The sequence below is a fragment of the Eretmochelys imbricata genome, chromosome 2 (assembly GCF_965152235.1).
Source record: "Eretmochelys imbricata isolate rEreImb1 chromosome 2, rEreImb1.hap1, whole genome shotgun sequence".
Classification (NCBI taxonomy): Eukaryota; Metazoa; Chordata; order Testudines; family Cheloniidae; genus Eretmochelys; species Eretmochelys imbricata.
Window position 1 is genome coordinate 250,299,823 of NC_135573.1, and position 18,230 is coordinate 250,318,052.

Genomic DNA, 18,230 nt, shown 5'->3' on the forward strand with positions numbered 1-18,230 from the left:
GAGTAACTCCTGTGGGGAGTATGTAGATGGAATCCACTGAATGAAGAAAGGAGTCAAAGGGAAGAGTTCTCAAGGAAAGGGAAAAGAAAAAGGGATCCTGGGATGTGCAGGAGATGGAGAGGGTAGTGTGCCTCGGAGAGGGAGGAGGTTAAAGAAAGGAGAAGACCAGGAAGGGAAAACAGAACATAAGGGAAACCAAAGGGAGTAGAAGACAGGTAAGACTGTGGAGAGCAAGGAAAAGCAACAAGTCAGAGAAATGATAGCACAATGCCCATTTAACTTTTATTTCTATTAGTGAGCATCAGCATCCATAGAGAAGTGTTTTTTCTCACACTGGATCTGACAAGGGTCTAATCTCCTGTGAGGCTATCTATCATTAAACCGATTAAAAATTCTATTATGTAGCTCATTCTGGACTGTTTACATGTTTATATCAACATTCAAGAATTTTCTTTTGATAACAAGAGCGACATAAGGGACAAACAAGTTTTTCTCCCAAGGAAAACTCTTCAAATGCTTGAAGACAAGTCTGATGAAACATATGTGAACAAGAGAGCAGAACAGTCTGGCGCGAATACCGATTATTGCTGTTCTCAGAGAAGACACTTGGAGGATGAGTGATATGACACAGTGGCATAATGCAAATAGGGCAGTCAAATATCTCTTGCCGAAATGCCTGAGGGGAAAATAAGAAAATATATTAGTTATTGTAGACTGATAACTAAACATTGGAAGGCATGCATAGCAGCAATACCCTATACAACAAGAAGGTTCAAAGTGCATTTTGTAACAATTGGTGGTATGTTCTTCAATATTTAATCTATTGAAACCTGTTCTGTATCTCTTCACATCAGGATAATTCTGAAATATCTTTAATATTACTTTCCTTCTTATCGAACACAGGAGGAATTATTTGTAATCATAAACCAAACAATAGTTATTGTAGCAAAATGTTTAACTTCAAGGTACTGTACTGTTTAAAAAAAAGTTTGCAGATATTGTTTTAGCATGTGGATTGACAAATGATACCAGGGAATTTTTTGGATGGAGGATATGCTGGAAAAAACTTTCCTGCTTTGACACTGACTATAGTTGCAAAATGAATTGAGATCATCATCCAATTGGCTCCAAAACCAACCTGCATCTGTATTTTCTCCCATTCAGTTGCGCTTATTAACGGAGCAAATTTTTCCTCCAACTGTTGAAGCACATTTCGACTTGCAGCTATAGAAGAATCAATTTCAGAAAAAAACTCATCTATGTTTGTGTCATAAGAACTCAATAACCGATTGCTGATCTCCTGAAACTAAAGAACAAGAGGAAAAAATAGCCTCCAGTTAGAATATTAACAACTACCAGCACAGATTTTCAAAATTATTATCGTAAATTGCTAAAAAATCAAGGAAACACATTCTTGAGAACTTTTAAAATGAACTTTATTTATCAAAATAATACTTTATCCTTGGCCAAACAGTGCATGCTACTACTCTGTCCAAATATCATGCACTGTTACTTAATATGTACAAAGTACAAATATCTGCCTTTTTTGTATTAACTGTCCAAAGGTCTCTGCTTTATACTCTTAAAGGCTTTAACTCATACATGAAGACAAGGTTAGTTTGAAAGTACAGATCTTAGCCAGCAAGAACACATTTCATTTTTCTTCATTTTAAAAGATGACCATCTTTTTAAAAAAGTGCATGTACTATGTTTTGTTAACACTATTAAAGGCATCTAACCAAAGTATGCACATCAAACAGTAGTGCTAAATTATTTTTAGTGCATAATGCTACCCCCAACAGAAGAAGTAATGAACTGAAGTATAACCAGCTCTCATTCCATCTTAACCCAGCAGACTCTGGCCTCCGCCTCAAATAAAATCCCAGATAGTCTATATTTCCTCTCATCTACTATAATCCACATGGTACCTGAAAGCTCAGTACAGAACAACACTCATCTTAAAGTACCACATGGCCTGTGTCCTTCGAGATTCTTATTTCTATAGTGATTCTTGAGGATTTGAGAAACATTCCATGGACAGGGATGGGTTGTGGGCCAATGCCCCTGGACTCTGTTTCTCTCTCAGGAGAAGAAAATGGGGATTATTCAGTGCATGTGTTCTTTTGTTTGAAGTCCACAATCACAGGAGTCAGTTTACTTACAGAGTGACTCAAGATCACCAGCATGGAAGTTTTTCCATGTCAAAAGGGCTTGCATATGAAGTTTTCTGCATCTGTGTTTGACAGTGAAAATACTGTCAACATGTTTGTTTTTTCTTTTCTCCTCAGCCAGATTCCGTGCCAGACCCCCATGCATGCAGGAAACTTTTTTTCTTCTTTTGTCTCATTGCTTGGGTACCCTATGCCTGGGGAACAGGTACTTCCCTGCAAATACTGACTTGAAACTGGATCGCATTCGTAAGATAAGATGTAAGTATTAGATCTTCAATGTCAGATTTTGAAAGGGGTTTAAGGGAGTTAGGCACCCAGCTCCCACTGAATGACTTGTTATAAAATCCCAATTTTAGCCAACATTTCAAGACATGATCTTTAAACTTTGACTGTCATTGGTGTACTTCAGAATTAGTGGCAGACATAGCCTCCATGTCAATTAAATTTCCAAAATTAGTTACCCAGGTGTGTAGATGTTAAAGTCAGCTTTATAATGAAACTCTTAACTATGATCTCTCCATAATCTATTCTTTCTAGCTAAAGTGAATGCTTTGAAACAAAGAAAAACTTTAGAGCCATCCAGAAAAGGAAAATGATGGGATGCTTTATAAGAGCGGGGACAGGTAAATTTCTGTCTTGTGCAGAAGTCTGATTTGATTATATTTTTTAGTTTGTTTGTCCTTTTAAGCAAGAAAAGTGGAAACCTGTTAATTCACACTGACTGGGAGACCCACTATGGTCGACTGCATTTTGCACTACAGCAAAAAACAAGGGTGATACAACCATTAAATGTGTTTCTGTCCATTTAATTTGTCAATTGCAGTTTAGGTTTAATGATATGAGAACACGAGTATATGAAAGAATGCATAAATTTTTAAATTGTACTATGAGGCCCCTTTAAAGCATCTCCTTGTAAAACTTTCTGAGAGGTGGGCGGGGGTGTTAAGAGAGAGTGTGTGTGTGTGTGTGTGAGAGAGAGTGAGTGTCTAGCACAGTGCATATTAGTGAAGCTATTCCTGTACTTCCATGGTGTCCTTTCATTAAGAAAAGATCTTCCAAATTCCATCACATGCAAATATGTGCATTGACCTTAAACATATATTTTTTTTAAATCCAAACCCTTCTCCCCTTCAGTATTTGCATTTTACATGATTTCTGTATATTTCTAAATGACAAAATTGAGACTCTTTTAGATGAGATGCACAATATGTATTGGACTAATGAGATTTTATTTTAATCTGGTTATTAGTCATATACTGCCCTGAGTGTTTTAGTGAGCTAAGTCTCTGAAATTACATGTATTGTAAAAAGTTATTGGAGTCTTAATTTGCTTTATCTGAATTACTGTCAAAGACTAAGTTTTAGAATTTAATTAACTTGTTCCATATTTGATATAAAGCCTACTTCTGCTCCAAGTGAAGTCAATGTTAAAGCTCACTGACTTCAGTGGCAGCAGGAGTAGGCCCTTACCCAGCATGATTCATTGGTCTCTGTTCAGAAAGAAATCAAGCCAGGATTGATTCTTTGGGAAAATTTTTCTACAGTACACTGGCAGAACTATGCTGTACAGCTTGCATTATGCCTGGCTATACCCTGGCTTTCAATGAATATCAAACTGGCACATACCTTAGAAAATTATTTCCATGAGAAACCTATAGTGGCCATCAGAAATGAGCATAAATTAGAGCAGCCATGAGGCTGCTTCAGCTTTTGCTGGTGGTCAGGCAGGGCCCAGAATACCAGAATATGGTGAGTACATAAAGAGTTTAAAGAAGTGAGACCCCATAGGTGGCCTGTGCGCCAAATGTGGCCCACCAAGGCTTCCTGTGTGTCCCGCCAGCTCACCTTAAAAAATGTTTATAATTAAGTTCACAAACAGTGATGCACTACCTATCATTTGCCTATGATTTAGTAAATAACTTACTGGCAGTGCTTAATTTGTAATGAAAGAGGTGTGGGGGCAACCCCGGCACAAATTAAGCATTGACAGGGAGGCTGGAGAGCGGTGGCTGCTGGCCAGGCGCCCAGCCCTGAAGGCAGTGCTGTCAGCAGCAGCAGGGCAGAAGTAAGGGTGACGTGGTATGGTACTGCCACCTTTACTTCTATGCTGCTGCTGCTGGCAGCGGCACTGTCTTCAGAGCTGGGTGGCTGGACAACAGCAGCTGCAGGCCAGGAGCGCAGAGAAGCCGGGGATATGAATTTCTGAGGCTAAAGGTGCTGGGGTTAAGCCCCAGCACAAATTAAGCACTGCTTACTGGATCTGAAGTTCTTGCAATCGCATCGGCTGCAGCTGAGCTTGGACGGTGCCCATTTTTTCATTAGTGATGGAAATGGAGCCAAAAATGCATTCAAATGGGAGTAAATGTCACCAAGTCAACAGCGAGAGCCGAGCTTTTAACCCATCCTGGACAGCGGATTTTCTTTTTATTATGCCACCTCATTTAAACACAAACCTTTTGTGTTTACTGTGCCACACTACTGTATCCCTCTGTAAGGCCGTCAACATAAAGCACCACTTTGAATCAAGGCACAGTGTCAAGGTTCCTTCCCCACTCTGAACTCTGGAGTACAGATGTGGGGACCTGCATGAAAACCCCCCTAAGCTTATTTTTACCAGCTTAGGTTAAAACTTCCCCAAGCTACAAACTATTTTACCTTTTGTCCCTGGACTTTATTGCTGCCATCACCAAGCATCTAACAAAATATAACCGGGAAAGAGCCCACTTGGAAACGTCTTTCCACCAAAATCCCCCCAAGCCCTACACCCCCTTTCCTGGGGAAGGCTTGATAAAAATCCTCATCAATTTGCATAGGTGAACACAAACCAAAACCCTTGGATCTTAAGAACAAGGAAAAAGCAATCAGGTTCTTAAAAGAAGAATTTGAATTAAAGAAAAAGTAAAAGAATCACCTCTGTAAAATCAGGATGGTAAATACCTTACAGGGTAATCAGATTCAAAACATAGAGAATCCCTCTAAGCAAAACCTTAAGTTACAAAAAGACACAAAAACAGGAATATACATTCCATTCAGCACAACTTACTTTATCAGCCATTTAAACAAAACAGAATCTAACGCATATCTAACTAGATTGCTTATTAACCCTTTAAAGGAGTTCTGACCTGCATTCCTGCTCTGGTCCCGGCAAAAGACAACACAGCCAGAGAGAACCCTTTGTTTCCCCCCACTCCAGCTTTGAAAGTATCTTGTCTCCTCACTGGGCATTTTGGTCAGGTGCCAGTGAGGTTGTCTTAGCTTCTTAACCCTTTACAGGTGAAAGGGTTTTTCCTCTGGCCAGGAGGGATTTAAAAGTGTTTACCCTTCCCTTTATATTTATGGCACACAGTAAATTTAATTCAGCCTATCTTCCTGGCAGTGTTGCAAGATGTGACAGAATTGAAAATCTGAAGTCTTTGTATCACACTTCAAACGTCATTCTCACAACATCAGCGACTGTACAGGAAAAAGAAACAGCTACTTCTCTTTGGATAATGTTGGTACTAACTAAAAAGAAAAAGCCTTCCCTGCATGCTGAACTTGTGAAGGAGTGCACGATGGAAATGCTGGAGGAGCTTTTTGCTGGAGATAAAAATAAAGATGACATTTTGAACTGTGTGAAGCAAGTTCCACTGTCTGATTCCACGGCAGTGGGAAGATTGGAGGTAAATTTATGAGGACTGTTTGTTACCACTGCTTTCCAATTTAAAAAACACCAAATACATCTCTCTTGCAGTGGACAAATCAAGCAATTTAAGTGACACTGCCCAGTTATCACTGTTTGTTAGATTTTATGAAAGTGAAATTTTCAAGGAAGAATTTTTGTGCTTAATACCATTGGAAACCTACACCACAGGAGAGATCATTTTTGAAAAGAGAACCATTTTTTGAAAAAAAAATGGTTTAAATCTGTAGAAAGTAAACTCGCTTGTTACACGCAGAGATCCCTCCATGACAGGGAAAGAGAAGGGCTTTGTTTCACATTTGGCAGTGATACACTTCACTGCATCATTCACTAGATTGTCCTGTGTGTAAGTTGTCTGGGGACTTGAAAAAAAAAATGGGTACTGTGATGAGATTAGTGAACTACACATGCTCAACTTCTAGTTTGAAACATCGTCTTTTTAAAGCTCTTTTACAAGACATTTCAGCCGAACACAGTGACCAGCTGCAGCACGATGACATTCGCTGGTTAAGTCGGGAGCACGTGTTAGAGAAGTTTTGTGCGCTTCAAAAAGAAATAAGACATTCTTTCAAACTACAAGACCAACAAGGCTTGCGAGTTCCTGTAATTTATGAATAATGTCCCCTGTTTGTCAGAGGTAGCTTTTCTGTGCAATATTACTAGTCACTTGAATTTCCTCAACTTGCAGCTCCAGGGTCATGCAAGCAGCGTTAGGAATCTGTTTGAAAAAGTGTGTCCCTTTCAGAGGAATTTTTAAATCTTTGAGACAGACTTAACAGGAAAGATGTTGCATTGACTCACATTGCATGTTGTTGCTATAGCTGAAACTTCACTGAATGCGATTCAATAATTTCTAAAAAATCTGATCCAAAATTTTAAAATGCAATTTGAGAATTTTAAAATTCCAAAGGATTTGCTTTTACTTGTTCCATTTGTTGCCTCTGCCAATGGATCTTGCCCTTCTGAAGCAAAGAATATTCTTGATTCAATTGATGAAGGTGCCTTTCAATTAGAAATTGTAAGGCTCTAAAGCCCAGACGTCTTGAAGGCAAAATTCAGAGAAGTGGAACTTCGTGATTTTTGGACTAAATATGCTGACCAGTTTCAGAACAGCCAGAATCAAGCCATCTATCTTTTAACAATGTTCAGATCAACGTACGTCTGTGAATGTGGGTTTTCTACCATGAACATTATAAAAAACCAACACTGTAATCGCCTGACATATGAGCATCTTCCCCCATGCATGTGACTTGCCCTGACCTCTTACAAACCACTCTTCACAGAGCTTGCCAGAGATCATTGATGTCACCTCTCCCATTCGAGATTACCACAAACTCAGGTAATAATGTTGAGTCATAAACTTCGTTAAAAGATAGAAACACTAATACTTATGTTGTAATCGAGGCTTTATTTATTGGCAGCTGAATTTTTTTTTGTCCACCTTCTGCACAAATGACCCACCTCTTGTTATAAAATTCTCAAATCGGCCCACAGGTAGATCTAATTGAGTATCACTGGTTTAAAGCCACCTTTGTTTCATCCTCTGTTTCTGTGATGAGCACATGAGCAAAGTGACACAGAATCTGGCACCTTATAGCGTATATCCTCAGTGTCGGTTTCTACTCGTATCTTTCCTTAGGCAACACTATGAAAGGCATGCTGCTGCTGGAGAAGAGCAGACAGTAAAGAGAGCACACATTGCTGCTGTGAGCTAGAGGCAGGGGAATGAGCCAGCTTCTTCCAAAAATCCCAGCAGGTTGCTGCTCAGTGGGTAAAAAGTTTTTTCCACATAACCCATGTAACTCTTGAAATGAGAAGCTGTACATGAGCTTGTCTGACAATGGCTGTGCTGTTTGTTCCTCTTTCCCTCTGTTAGACTCAGCTGTAAGAGGTCTACCATTCGCTCCTCAAAATCACACTTGTGTTCTCCCTGCCCTACTCAGCCAAAGGATGTTGGGTCCTCCCATCAGGCTTCCCTGAGCCAAAGCCATACAAGAATCAGAGGAGACATTTTTTTGCTTATGACTGATCCAGCAGGTTCCCCTGCATGGATGCTACCTGCTTTGAGGTTTCCAATGGATTTTCTGCAGAATGACCCCAAGCCATCACTCAGGAAGTGGAATCAGGGACTGGAAGACAGAAATGTAGCTAACTCTTAAAAATGGGGGTTTATGCTAAATGGCCTATAAATATTTAAAGTCTATATAGGAAGGGATAAGCACCCTTTATAGAATATGAAATTGGTAGTGTTAATTTACTAGGCATTATGTTCACCATTACTGATGCTAAATCCTGATCTGTGTCAATGCAAAGTTATTACATCATTTTATTTTTCAAAAATTTGAAACTGATTAATAGGTAAAAGTGCGACTCAGCCTATTGGCTCCTCAGTACACCAAAACAGCTTATGTCTGAAAGTATCTTTGAGTAATTAATCTGTATCTTTTTGTGATTTCATTATAGGGTCATTAGGGAAATATTTCAGCTTGAACGGTGTGACAAACTAGGAGTTCTAACTACTTTATATCAATATGCAAAGTGACATCAATCATTTGCAATGAAATGATGCAAACAAAAGCACCTTAGTGAACTCTGTACAGAGAAGCCTTCTTAAGTGATCCATCTTAATGTCAGCAAATTGTTTACTAATGTGTTGACCTATGGCAACCCTCAAAAGTAAAATGAAAAGGCTAGAGTTTACAGCGTATCAATGAATCAGTTGATAAGCTTTTACTGGTTTAATATCCTCCTAGTCTTGCTGCTTGGAGCCACTTCAAGTTAGCAACAGAATGTTTGCTATCACCATGTGATAAAGGAAGTCAAACGACTAAACAAACTCCAGGACCATTATACTGTTTGGTGAGATTTAAATTAAAATTGTTGGGAGAAATCATGGGGGTGGGGGTGGGGGGGGGAGAGGAAACTAAAGTCAACTGCACGGATTTACAAATGACTTACCTAGCTTCCCAAACAATAGTCAAGACTTTTACTTAAACTGGAGACAATGCAATGCATTTGAAAAGATTTAATTGCAGCAGTAAAAGATCATACCTCAATTAAATGACTTATGCAAGCAGACTTTATAGATAAGGATCAAAGAAATTCACTACCGAACACACGGCATTCTAGGCAACACTTTGTTTTCTGTACCCACTGATGCTAAAAAGTTGCATAGCTTGGTTTCAGTGACCTTTCATATTCCCTTTGATCTAAATTAGTAAGAACTTTAATGGATCAGTATAATAAGGGCTACTGTATCATCATCAGACAAATAAAATACACTCTTCTTAACAATAATATTTCAGGCCTACATTCTAATTCTATGGCAATTGTTTAAGACTGCAAAACTAGACATTTGACCTTTGTGGGCTTGCCAAAGGAAGTTGGTCTATATTTTAAAAAATCTACTTGCTAACCCCCAATCTCTTAACTGTACCACTGTTCAGTTCTGTTAGCAGCTGGGGAGTGACATTTTAAGAGCATGACACAAGTTTATGAGAGGAGAAATACATCTTAGAAAAGCTTTTTTCCATCTGGAAATGGATTGCTGTATGTGAAAAATTACCCAAGTGTTTTATTAACAAACGGACACTAAACAAAGGTATGGAAAGCTAAAAGTGGAGACAGCCAGTTCTCATTTGAAAGCCACAGAGAAAAGAACTAAGAAAAATGAGTGTGTATCCCTTGATTGTGATTTATATTCTCTAAACACATTCAAACCTGGGCAATCCAAATCAGAATGTGTTATCCGTGTGTGTCTGAACAGAAAGAAGAATTGCCACCATACTGTTCAGTGCAGGTTCACAAAGTGCCATGTATTGAGAATCATTGCCTAAAACTGAACTAGCCTTGAAAATATTTGTAACTGAAGCTGCCATTTTTGAATCTTTGAACAGCATCATGCTACTAAACAGCAACAGTGGAATTAGCAGTATAAAGCCCCAGTGTCCAAGTATTACACATTTTCCATTTTGCTTTTTTAAAGGGGGGTTGAAATTAAAAAAAGGTTGGATTTAAACAATTTTGTTTAAATATTAATCAATGTTATGACACACGTGCTTCTTGAGATTGCTACTGCCCTTGTTTCCAGTCATAATTCTGATGCCTTCCTTGTTGTGTCAAGTTTCTTTAAGTGGCATTTAAAATCAAAAAGATGATTCCAAATCACCAGCAAGAACTGACTCAAAAACCAAAGCAGGGAAGAGAGAAGAAGCCAAAGAGGTGCAGCAGGTTGCCTTTTGTAGTGGCAGGTACAGATAGTATCATGGTAATTATACTTGCATCTGGTGTGTTGATTTGTATATTGGGGAATGCATAGGAATTGCCATACTGGATCAGACCCAATGTCCATCTAGTTCAGTATCCAGCCTCTGACAGTAGCCAGTATTGGATGCTTCAGAGGAAGGTGTAAGAACACTGCAGTAGGCAGATGTGGAAAAAGCTGCCTTCTCCCCTGCCCCTTCCCCCACATTAGGGCTCATCCTAGTCTCTAATAATTGGTGTAAGACTCAAAGCTTGAGGTTAGTATTCCTTCCAAAATGTTTATTAATAAATGACTGTGGATGTTCTTGGTTTCCTTATGAAGTGTCCAATACTCTTGAATCCCTATACTCTTGGCCTCGACCATAGGTGACAGTACAAATTTCTTATGGAAAAATCAAGCTGCAAAGAGTTAAACCTCTTAGCAGACATGTGAGATAGCATATTTAAAACTGTTCAGGACCCTGGGACTTAGCTTCCAAAACTGTGGCGTTTTGGGGATCAGGACTGTGGGACACTTATTAGTAAGAAGACAAGTTAATATTATGGGGTATAACAGTTAATCCTCAAAAACACTCATTCTGAAAAAATCTATCCAGGTATTTACATGGCTCCCCCTACCTAGTATCTGAAGAAGATAGTCTCTAGCTACAAAACCTTCCATTTCTCCCCAAACTAAGTTTAAATGAGACCTTAAGGTCTCTTTAAAAAATAAAGCTAGTTCTCTTTAGTTCCATCCTGCAGGTTTTGTAACCGTTACAAAGGCCTGCAGTAAACATTAAATTGTCAGATTTGTAAGGCTGGGAAGTATTTTTGTTGCAGTAGGGCCCAAAGGCTCCAACCATGACTGATGCTCCATTATGCTAAAGGCTGTACAAAACACACAGGAAGATGTAGTCCCTGCCCCAAAGAGCTTACATACTAATGAGATGCAACAAGTAAGTATAACAAACTGTGTTAGGGCAGAGAAGACAGAGCAACAGTAAAACCTGGACTGTACACATAGTTTTACCCATTTAGCTAAAGGTGTGGGTTTTTAAATCAGTTTAGTTAAACTGGTACAACAGTGTGTGGATAATCTTATGTTGGTTTAAGCTGGACATTGATTTAGTTTGCACCAGATATGAGTGTCTACACAGGGGTTTGCAACAGTTTAACTACATTGGTTTATGTGTGTAGTTAAGCTGCTGGGGGAGGGGGCATAAGGCAAGTTGAGGTCCTTGTTACTCAGAAGTTTTTGGCAGCTTATAGGGGATTGTGGCTTCATGAGAGGTGGGTTTGGTGGTTGTCGGGGAGGTGTCAGGTGGGTATTTGTCACTGACTAATCTGGAAAGTTGGGCTGAGCTGCCTGTCACTTGCAACAAGGGAAGAGAGAAAACTGTGAAGGGCTGAAAATGGAAACTCCCCAGGCTCTTTTTAGCTGGCTACTTCCAATGAGCCAGATTCACTCCAGTGTCCTAGCTCCCAAGACAGAGGTTAATTGCCCTATAGAGTATCTGGAGTTCTTAGAGATGTGTCCCCCTACAGGAGCTCCTCTTGAGGTGCACATGCACCACACGTTACTTCAATCAGAGATTTTTGGCAGCAGCGTTCACTAGTCTGCACATGTACCTATCCTTATGCTCTGTACTGAGGGTATATAGATTGCAATGGATAAACTGTCCTTAATTAACTTCTTTACCACGAAGTCCCACAGAGACAACACTCCAAAGCAGGGGACAAGGAGGGTGGGTAGTGGAGCACCCATAGGAACACACATCTTGAAAACTCCAGTTACTGTACAGGATAAGTAACCTCTTTCTTCAAGTGGTGTCCCTATGGGTGCTTCACTTGAGTTGACTTCCTAGCGGTGCCTTCTGAAGGAGTTGGGAGCTTTGCAATTCGATCTAGAACTGTTTGTAGAACCAAAGACAGCATCTGCCTGAGAAGTGTTAACTATGGCATAGTATCTGGAGAAAGTGTAGACTGAAGCCCATGTAGCATCTCTGCCTATTTCCACTAGACATCTTTTAGCTGAGCAATGGATGTGGACTGAGATCTAATTGAATGGGCTATGATTAGGGTGACCATCTGTCTCGTTTTTAAAGAGACAGTCCCATTTTTTGGGACTTTTTTCTTATATAGGCACTTATTACCTCCCACCCCCTATCCCATTTTTTTCACAGTTGCTATCTGGTGACCCTAGTTATGATAAGTTAGCAGCTTCACAGAAGGAGAAGATACTGGTGGTAACCCATTTAGAATGTCTCTGGGTTACACTGATGTTCCTTTAGCTCTGTCTGCAAGAGATACAAATAGAAGCTTAAAAGGATCTGGTCTGTACAAATAGCATGCCCGTGCCCTCCTAACATCTAAGGTATGGAAGGCAACATCTTCCCTCATCCGAAGGGGTTTAGGATGAAATATAGGGAAATGAATATTTTGATTTATATGAAAGTCTGAACTGACTTTAGGTAAGGATGCAGATGTAGTCAGAGGCACAACTTATCTTTGAAGAAAACAGTGTATGGGGGTGGGGAGGTCAGCCATCAGAGCTCTTAGCTCACCAACTCTTTGAGCAGAAGTAATGGATGCTAAAAAAAGGCAGTTTGCATGGAAAGGTGTAAATGTGTACAGGTAGTCACTGGTTCAAAGGGAGGTTTCATTAAAGAATTGAGACCTAGGTTCAAGTGGTCTTTCTGACCTGCGGAAAAAGGTTTGATAACCCTTTGATAAATCTAGAAGTTGCAGGGTGAGCAAATGCCAAGAAACCTTCCACAGCTGAGCTAGCTGCCCAATCAACTTTAATGCAGCTCAATGAAAGACCTCCTTCAAGGTGAAAAGGTATTCTAAAACGTTAGAAATGGAAGAATCGGCAGGACATAGGTGTTAGGGAGTAAAGCTGTGCTCAAATATTTTCTATTTCTGATGGTAAGTTTTTCTGTGGACTCCATTCTATTGTTAAGCAGGACCTCCTGAATCTCCATCCAGCTACCAGGCTTTGAGTCATAAAGTTTTGAGGTTGGGGTTAAGAACACTCCTAAAGTCCTGCGAGAGAACGTTCAGGGGAGGGGTCAATGGTAGGCTTGATGACCGGCCGAGAAGAGAGCTGGAAAATGTAAGGGAATCGGCTAATTTGGTACAATCAAGATGACCGTGGCTTGGTCTTGTTTGACTTTTGTTCAGGACCCCCTGAGGATTGGCGGCACTGGAAGAAAGGCATATCGAAGGTTCTTTGACCATGAGAGGATAAAGGCATCTCACAAGGAATGATGGCCCAGACCTCCCCTCGAGCAGAAGTTCACACAGCTCCAGCTAATAGTGGTGGTGAAGAGATCTACTGCTGGGAATCCTCAGGAGAGTAATCTGTCTGAGTGTGGATTTGTTGACTTCTCACTTGCACTTGAGTGAAATGTCTGCGGAGGACATTGGCTATAGTGTTTTGAAAGCCAGGCAGAAAGACTGCTGAGAGAAGGATGTGGCAAGCTATGCACCAATTCCACATCATCATGGCATCTGAACAGAGGGAGGAAAATCTTGCCCCCTGCCCCCGACCACAACAATCGATTTATATAGTACATCCTGGCCCTGTTGTCTACCATTATGTGAATAGATTGACCTTCTATCATGGGAAAGAAGTGCTGGCAGGCATACCTTATGGCCCTGAATTCTGGGATACTGACATGAAGGGTGCACTTTGGGCAGTGCACCCACCCTGTGCAGTATCCTGTAGGTGAGCTCCCCATCCAAGGATAGATGCATCAGAAACTACTGGGAGGGGGTTGGTTGAAAGGAAGCCCTGAACACACCTTGTCCACATTCTTCCACCAGTCGAGGGAGACTACTATGTGACAAGGGACAGAGAGCAACTTGTTCAGACTGTTCCTGTCAGGAGTACAGACTCACCTGACCCAAGTTTGGAAGGAGTGCAGGTGCAAACGGGCATGTAAGATGATGAAGGTTCAATGCTGTCATATGTCCAAGAAGTTGGAGGCAGGATCTCATTGTGACCGGAAGACTTAGTTGAAATTGTGCAGTGAGTTCTGTCAAGTTGTGTCCCTGGGTAGATAGACTCTGTATGTTGTAGCATTGAGAATGGCTCCTATGAACTCTATCCGCTGCACAGGTAGGAGGAAGGCCGTTGTGATGTTGAACTGAAGACCGAGCCTTGAGAACAGAGGTGACCTTGTTTACTGAAGTTTGAACTGCAGTGTAACAAGGCTCCTTTAAGAGCCAATTGTCAAGATATGGAAAAATGTTTACTTTCTATTGACGAAGCTGCATAGCAACGACTGCCATAGCTTTCAAGAACACTCTGAGGTGGTAATATTGATGATAGTCCTGGCCCACTAGAAAGTGTACAGACTTCTTGTGAGAAGAGTGTATCATAACATGAAGGTATGCATCCTGAAGGTTGAGGGTTATGAAATATTCCCCCAGATCAAGGGATGGGATGATAACTGCAAATGTCATCATCTCGAACTTCTGAATCTTGATGAAGGTATTCAGCATCCTGAGATCTAAAATCTGTCTCCACCCGCCCTTCTTTTTGGGAATGAGAAAATATTTGGATTAAAATCCTCTTCCCTTGTACAGTGGTAACTTGTTCAATGGCTTCTAAGGAGAGAAGAGACAGAATCTCCTATCTCACGAGAGACTTATGAGATTGGTGCCTGAAAAGGATAGAGAAGGGGAATGTGAGGGGGGGCATAGAGTGCAAGTGGATGGAATAGCCTGATGTTATAACTTCCAATACCCATCTGTTGGTAAATCTGCTCCCATGAATTGTGGAAATCGGAGAGCCAGTCTGCAAATAATGAGAGAATAAGCTAAGCAGAATAGTGCAATATCAGATCAGAATCATGAGAGTGTTCCAAGGCATCCAAAGGAGCTCTTCACAGATGATTCCTGCTGTGTCAGTGGGGTTGTAATGGTGAATGCTTTCCCTTTGTGTAGTCTGGGTCTCTTCTTAGGTGGCTTAGGTCCTATGTGGTAGGTGGAAAACGGGGGTGGACAGAACCTCTGAGTTGTTTGAGACCTACGGAAACTATTTGTTTGCAGGAGTATATATATCCAGTAAGAAAAGGGTAATTCTAGAATCTTTCAAGGAAGAGGAGGTTACTTACCTTGTACAGTAACTGGAGTTCAAGAGTTTCAAGATACGTGTGCACCTGTGCACTCTTGACTAAAGACTTTTGTCAGCAGCATCTGCAGATCCGTGCCTGAGCCCTAGATACCTTTGCACTCCAGTACCAGGGTATATAGAAAGGAGGTGGACCTGCTGCCAACAATGGAAGTCCAGTGAAAGACTTTGAGGCAGAGGGGAAGGAGGGCGATCCTTGTGAGAAGGGTCTCAGAAGACAGAGGAGGGGACTGAACTGGATGGAGTAGGCTGTAGAAATCACCTCTAGGATCCATCTCTCTGAGGTGATGAGCTCCCAGAAAGGTAGAAAATGGGAGAGTGATCCCCATAAAGGTGGAGGGGGAACAGATGTAGTGTAGAAGCTGGAGCAGAAGACAGTTTGTGACCCTCAACAAATGGGTCAAAATAGTTGTTTTGATGATGTCACTGACTGGGAGATTGCTATATAAGATGGCCCTTTCTTAGCAAACCTGGGCTTCTTCCTGGAGAGTTCAGCCACTCTCATGGGCTGGCAGCAGACTTTGTGAGACCATAGAGCTGTCTGTGATCTACTATATTTTCTCCTTGTTGCAGCTGTATAAATGTCCAGAAATCATAGTGTTGCCCAGGAGCATTTAAATGAATGAAAGGACCATCCATGGTATCACTAAACAACCTGGGCCTCTTGAAGGGAAGGTACTCGAAAGTATTTTGTACCTCCAGGGGGAGGCTAGAGGACTGCAGCCAAGAAGCTCAGTGCATGACTGCTGCAATAGCCATGCAATATGCAGCTGTATCGATGTCATCTAATGAGGCATGAAGAGATGTCTTGGCAATTATCTGGCCTTCTGTTATGAGGGCTTGAAATCATTCCCTCTGGTCCCGAGGTAGGTGTTCAATAAAAGATGAAAACTGAACAGTTGGTAAAATCATATTTTGCCATCAGGGCTTGATAACTGACTATTCTGAACTTCAAAGAAGCTGACAAGTAGCTTTTGCAGTCTAGCAGATCCAGTCATTTTAACTCATTGTCAGATGGCACTGAGCAGGACTTATGTTGCTTGTTCTGTTAGTTAACAGCCTTGACAACTAGGGAGTTGGGTATAAGGTGGGAGGAAAAAATATACTCTGAGTCTCTGGGTGGAATGTAGTATTTTTTGTCAGCCCATTTATGCATAGGTGGTATTGTAGCTAGAACACTTCGTACATGCTGGGGCCACCAGAGCATTGTTGATGGGCAAGATGATTTTTCCCTGAGGAGATGTAAGAAGGATGTACAACAGGGAATTTTGGAGTTCATATATTTCTTCCAATGAAATTTGCAAGCTCTCCGCTATATGTTTCATAAGGTGTTGAAATCACTGACAGGATGATGGAAGAGGCATGGCAACTTCATCTGGAGAGGAGGAGGATTTGTTGAAGGTGGTGTTTCTTCTTCCTCAGTTGGTCCTTGCTCCTCTATAAGATCCTCCTGTGGAGCGGAATCCAAGGGCAGCAGTCGTTGCTTGTAAGAGGGCACTCATAAGATGCGACCCTGTAGAACTAGTCACCTTAAGAAGCCATGGGGTTCCAATAAGCCCACCGTGGTGAGGAATAAGGGAAGGAGGCAGGGCTTCAAGGTTGTCCTTCCCAAGGTTGCCAGGTATATCTCTTGCTGGGAGTTTCCTCCTCAGTGAGTACCTGGTAGTCGAGTTGGTACTGGGGCCCGGACAGGGTGCTGAGATTGCACTGGTATCCTCAAAGAGATTGTGTGGGGCTGGTGACCACACTGGTACCAGAGACTGAGTCATCATTAAATATGGTAGGGATTGGAGGGTAAATAGGCTCCAGGAGGTGAGTTGGTACTGGCAGTGTGTGTCTTTCGGCACCCCTCAGTAATGGTGATTCAGGCTCTTCCAAAGATTCCAATGTTCTCATGGAATAGGAACCTGGATGGTACCGGGGACTCTAGACAGGGATGCTCAGGAGTCAGTATGTTGGGTGGTATTGGAGACAATACTGAACTGTGATCAGTGTGCCCTTCACATTTGGCTACAGAAGACAGTACCAATGACCATTTCAGCTTGGCTCTGGAGTCCTTGTATTCCAAAGACAATGAGTCTAGTGCTGATGCTGTTCTAAGTTGTTTACCTGACATTTTCTTGGTACGTGGCTTGGTTTTCTTAGCTGGTGCCATGACCTCAGAATTGGAAGGGATGAGAGCCTCAGCGCTACCCGTATCAGGATATGAAGTCTCCTGAGACCTAGCTCGAGGAGATGACTTTCCCACTTCTCTCATCCCATTCTGGAGAATGGTATCTCTTCTTCTGAGAGGGTCTGGATGATTGTGAAGGGCCCTTGGGGTCTTTTACTGTCACAGCAGAGCCAGTCACAAGGGCTCTGATCAACTAGATCCAAGATACAGGGTGTGAACTGGATCCCACGAGTCTCAGAGAGTGCTCCATCAACAGGAGGGTTTTTTTTAACCTGCTTCTGAAACTGAGCAGATTTCACAGTTGGAGAGGACATGAGTCTCTCCCAGGCAGAGGAGGCAGCTTCAATGACTATTCCTGAGGGGAAAAGACCCATGGTACATCTGGCAGGGTTTGAAGCCCGGGGTCTTGGGCATAACTGTACTTGAGTCTGTGGACCAAGACTTGAGAGGGTGGGGAAAAAAAGACCCTTATCGGGCAAATGAAGAAGGGGGACACTAACCCCCAAAGTGCATACCGTGCTAATTAACAAAAAATAGAAGAAAATGCCAAAAGAAAAGATGATGTGAGCGAGGTACCAAGCTGCATAGCTAGCTAACGAACACAGCAATGCTCCATCTCAAGTCACAGTCTTGAAAAGGAACTGGAGTGGCAGTGGGTCTAGGAGCACAGGGATGTCTAGGGTGCAGGCATGACCCACAGACGCTGCTAATGAAAGTCTCCAATCAAGAGCACCCCTGGGCATGTGCACATCCGAATGTGGACTACCTGCAGGGACACTGCTTGAAGAAGAATGTAGGGACTAATCTGTGGGCTCACTGAAT

At 41.6% G+C, this 18,230-nt stretch overlaps 1 protein-coding gene across 1 annotated transcript in view; it reads right to left on the reverse strand.

Moving 5' to 3' along the window:
• Window positions 1–433: 433 nt before the first annotated feature.
• RNF32 (ring finger protein 32) overlaps window positions 434–18,230 on the reverse strand; it is a 43,970-nt gene continuing 26,173 nt past the window's right edge. The window contains exons 7-8 of the mRNA XM_077809488.1: window positions 1,139–1,306; window positions 434–676 (exon numbers count right to left, since the gene is read on the reverse strand). Coding sequence (XP_077665614.1) covers window positions 434–676; window positions 1,139–1,306 — 411 coding nt within the window. The remainder of the gene's footprint in view (window positions 677–1,138; window positions 1,307–18,230) is intronic.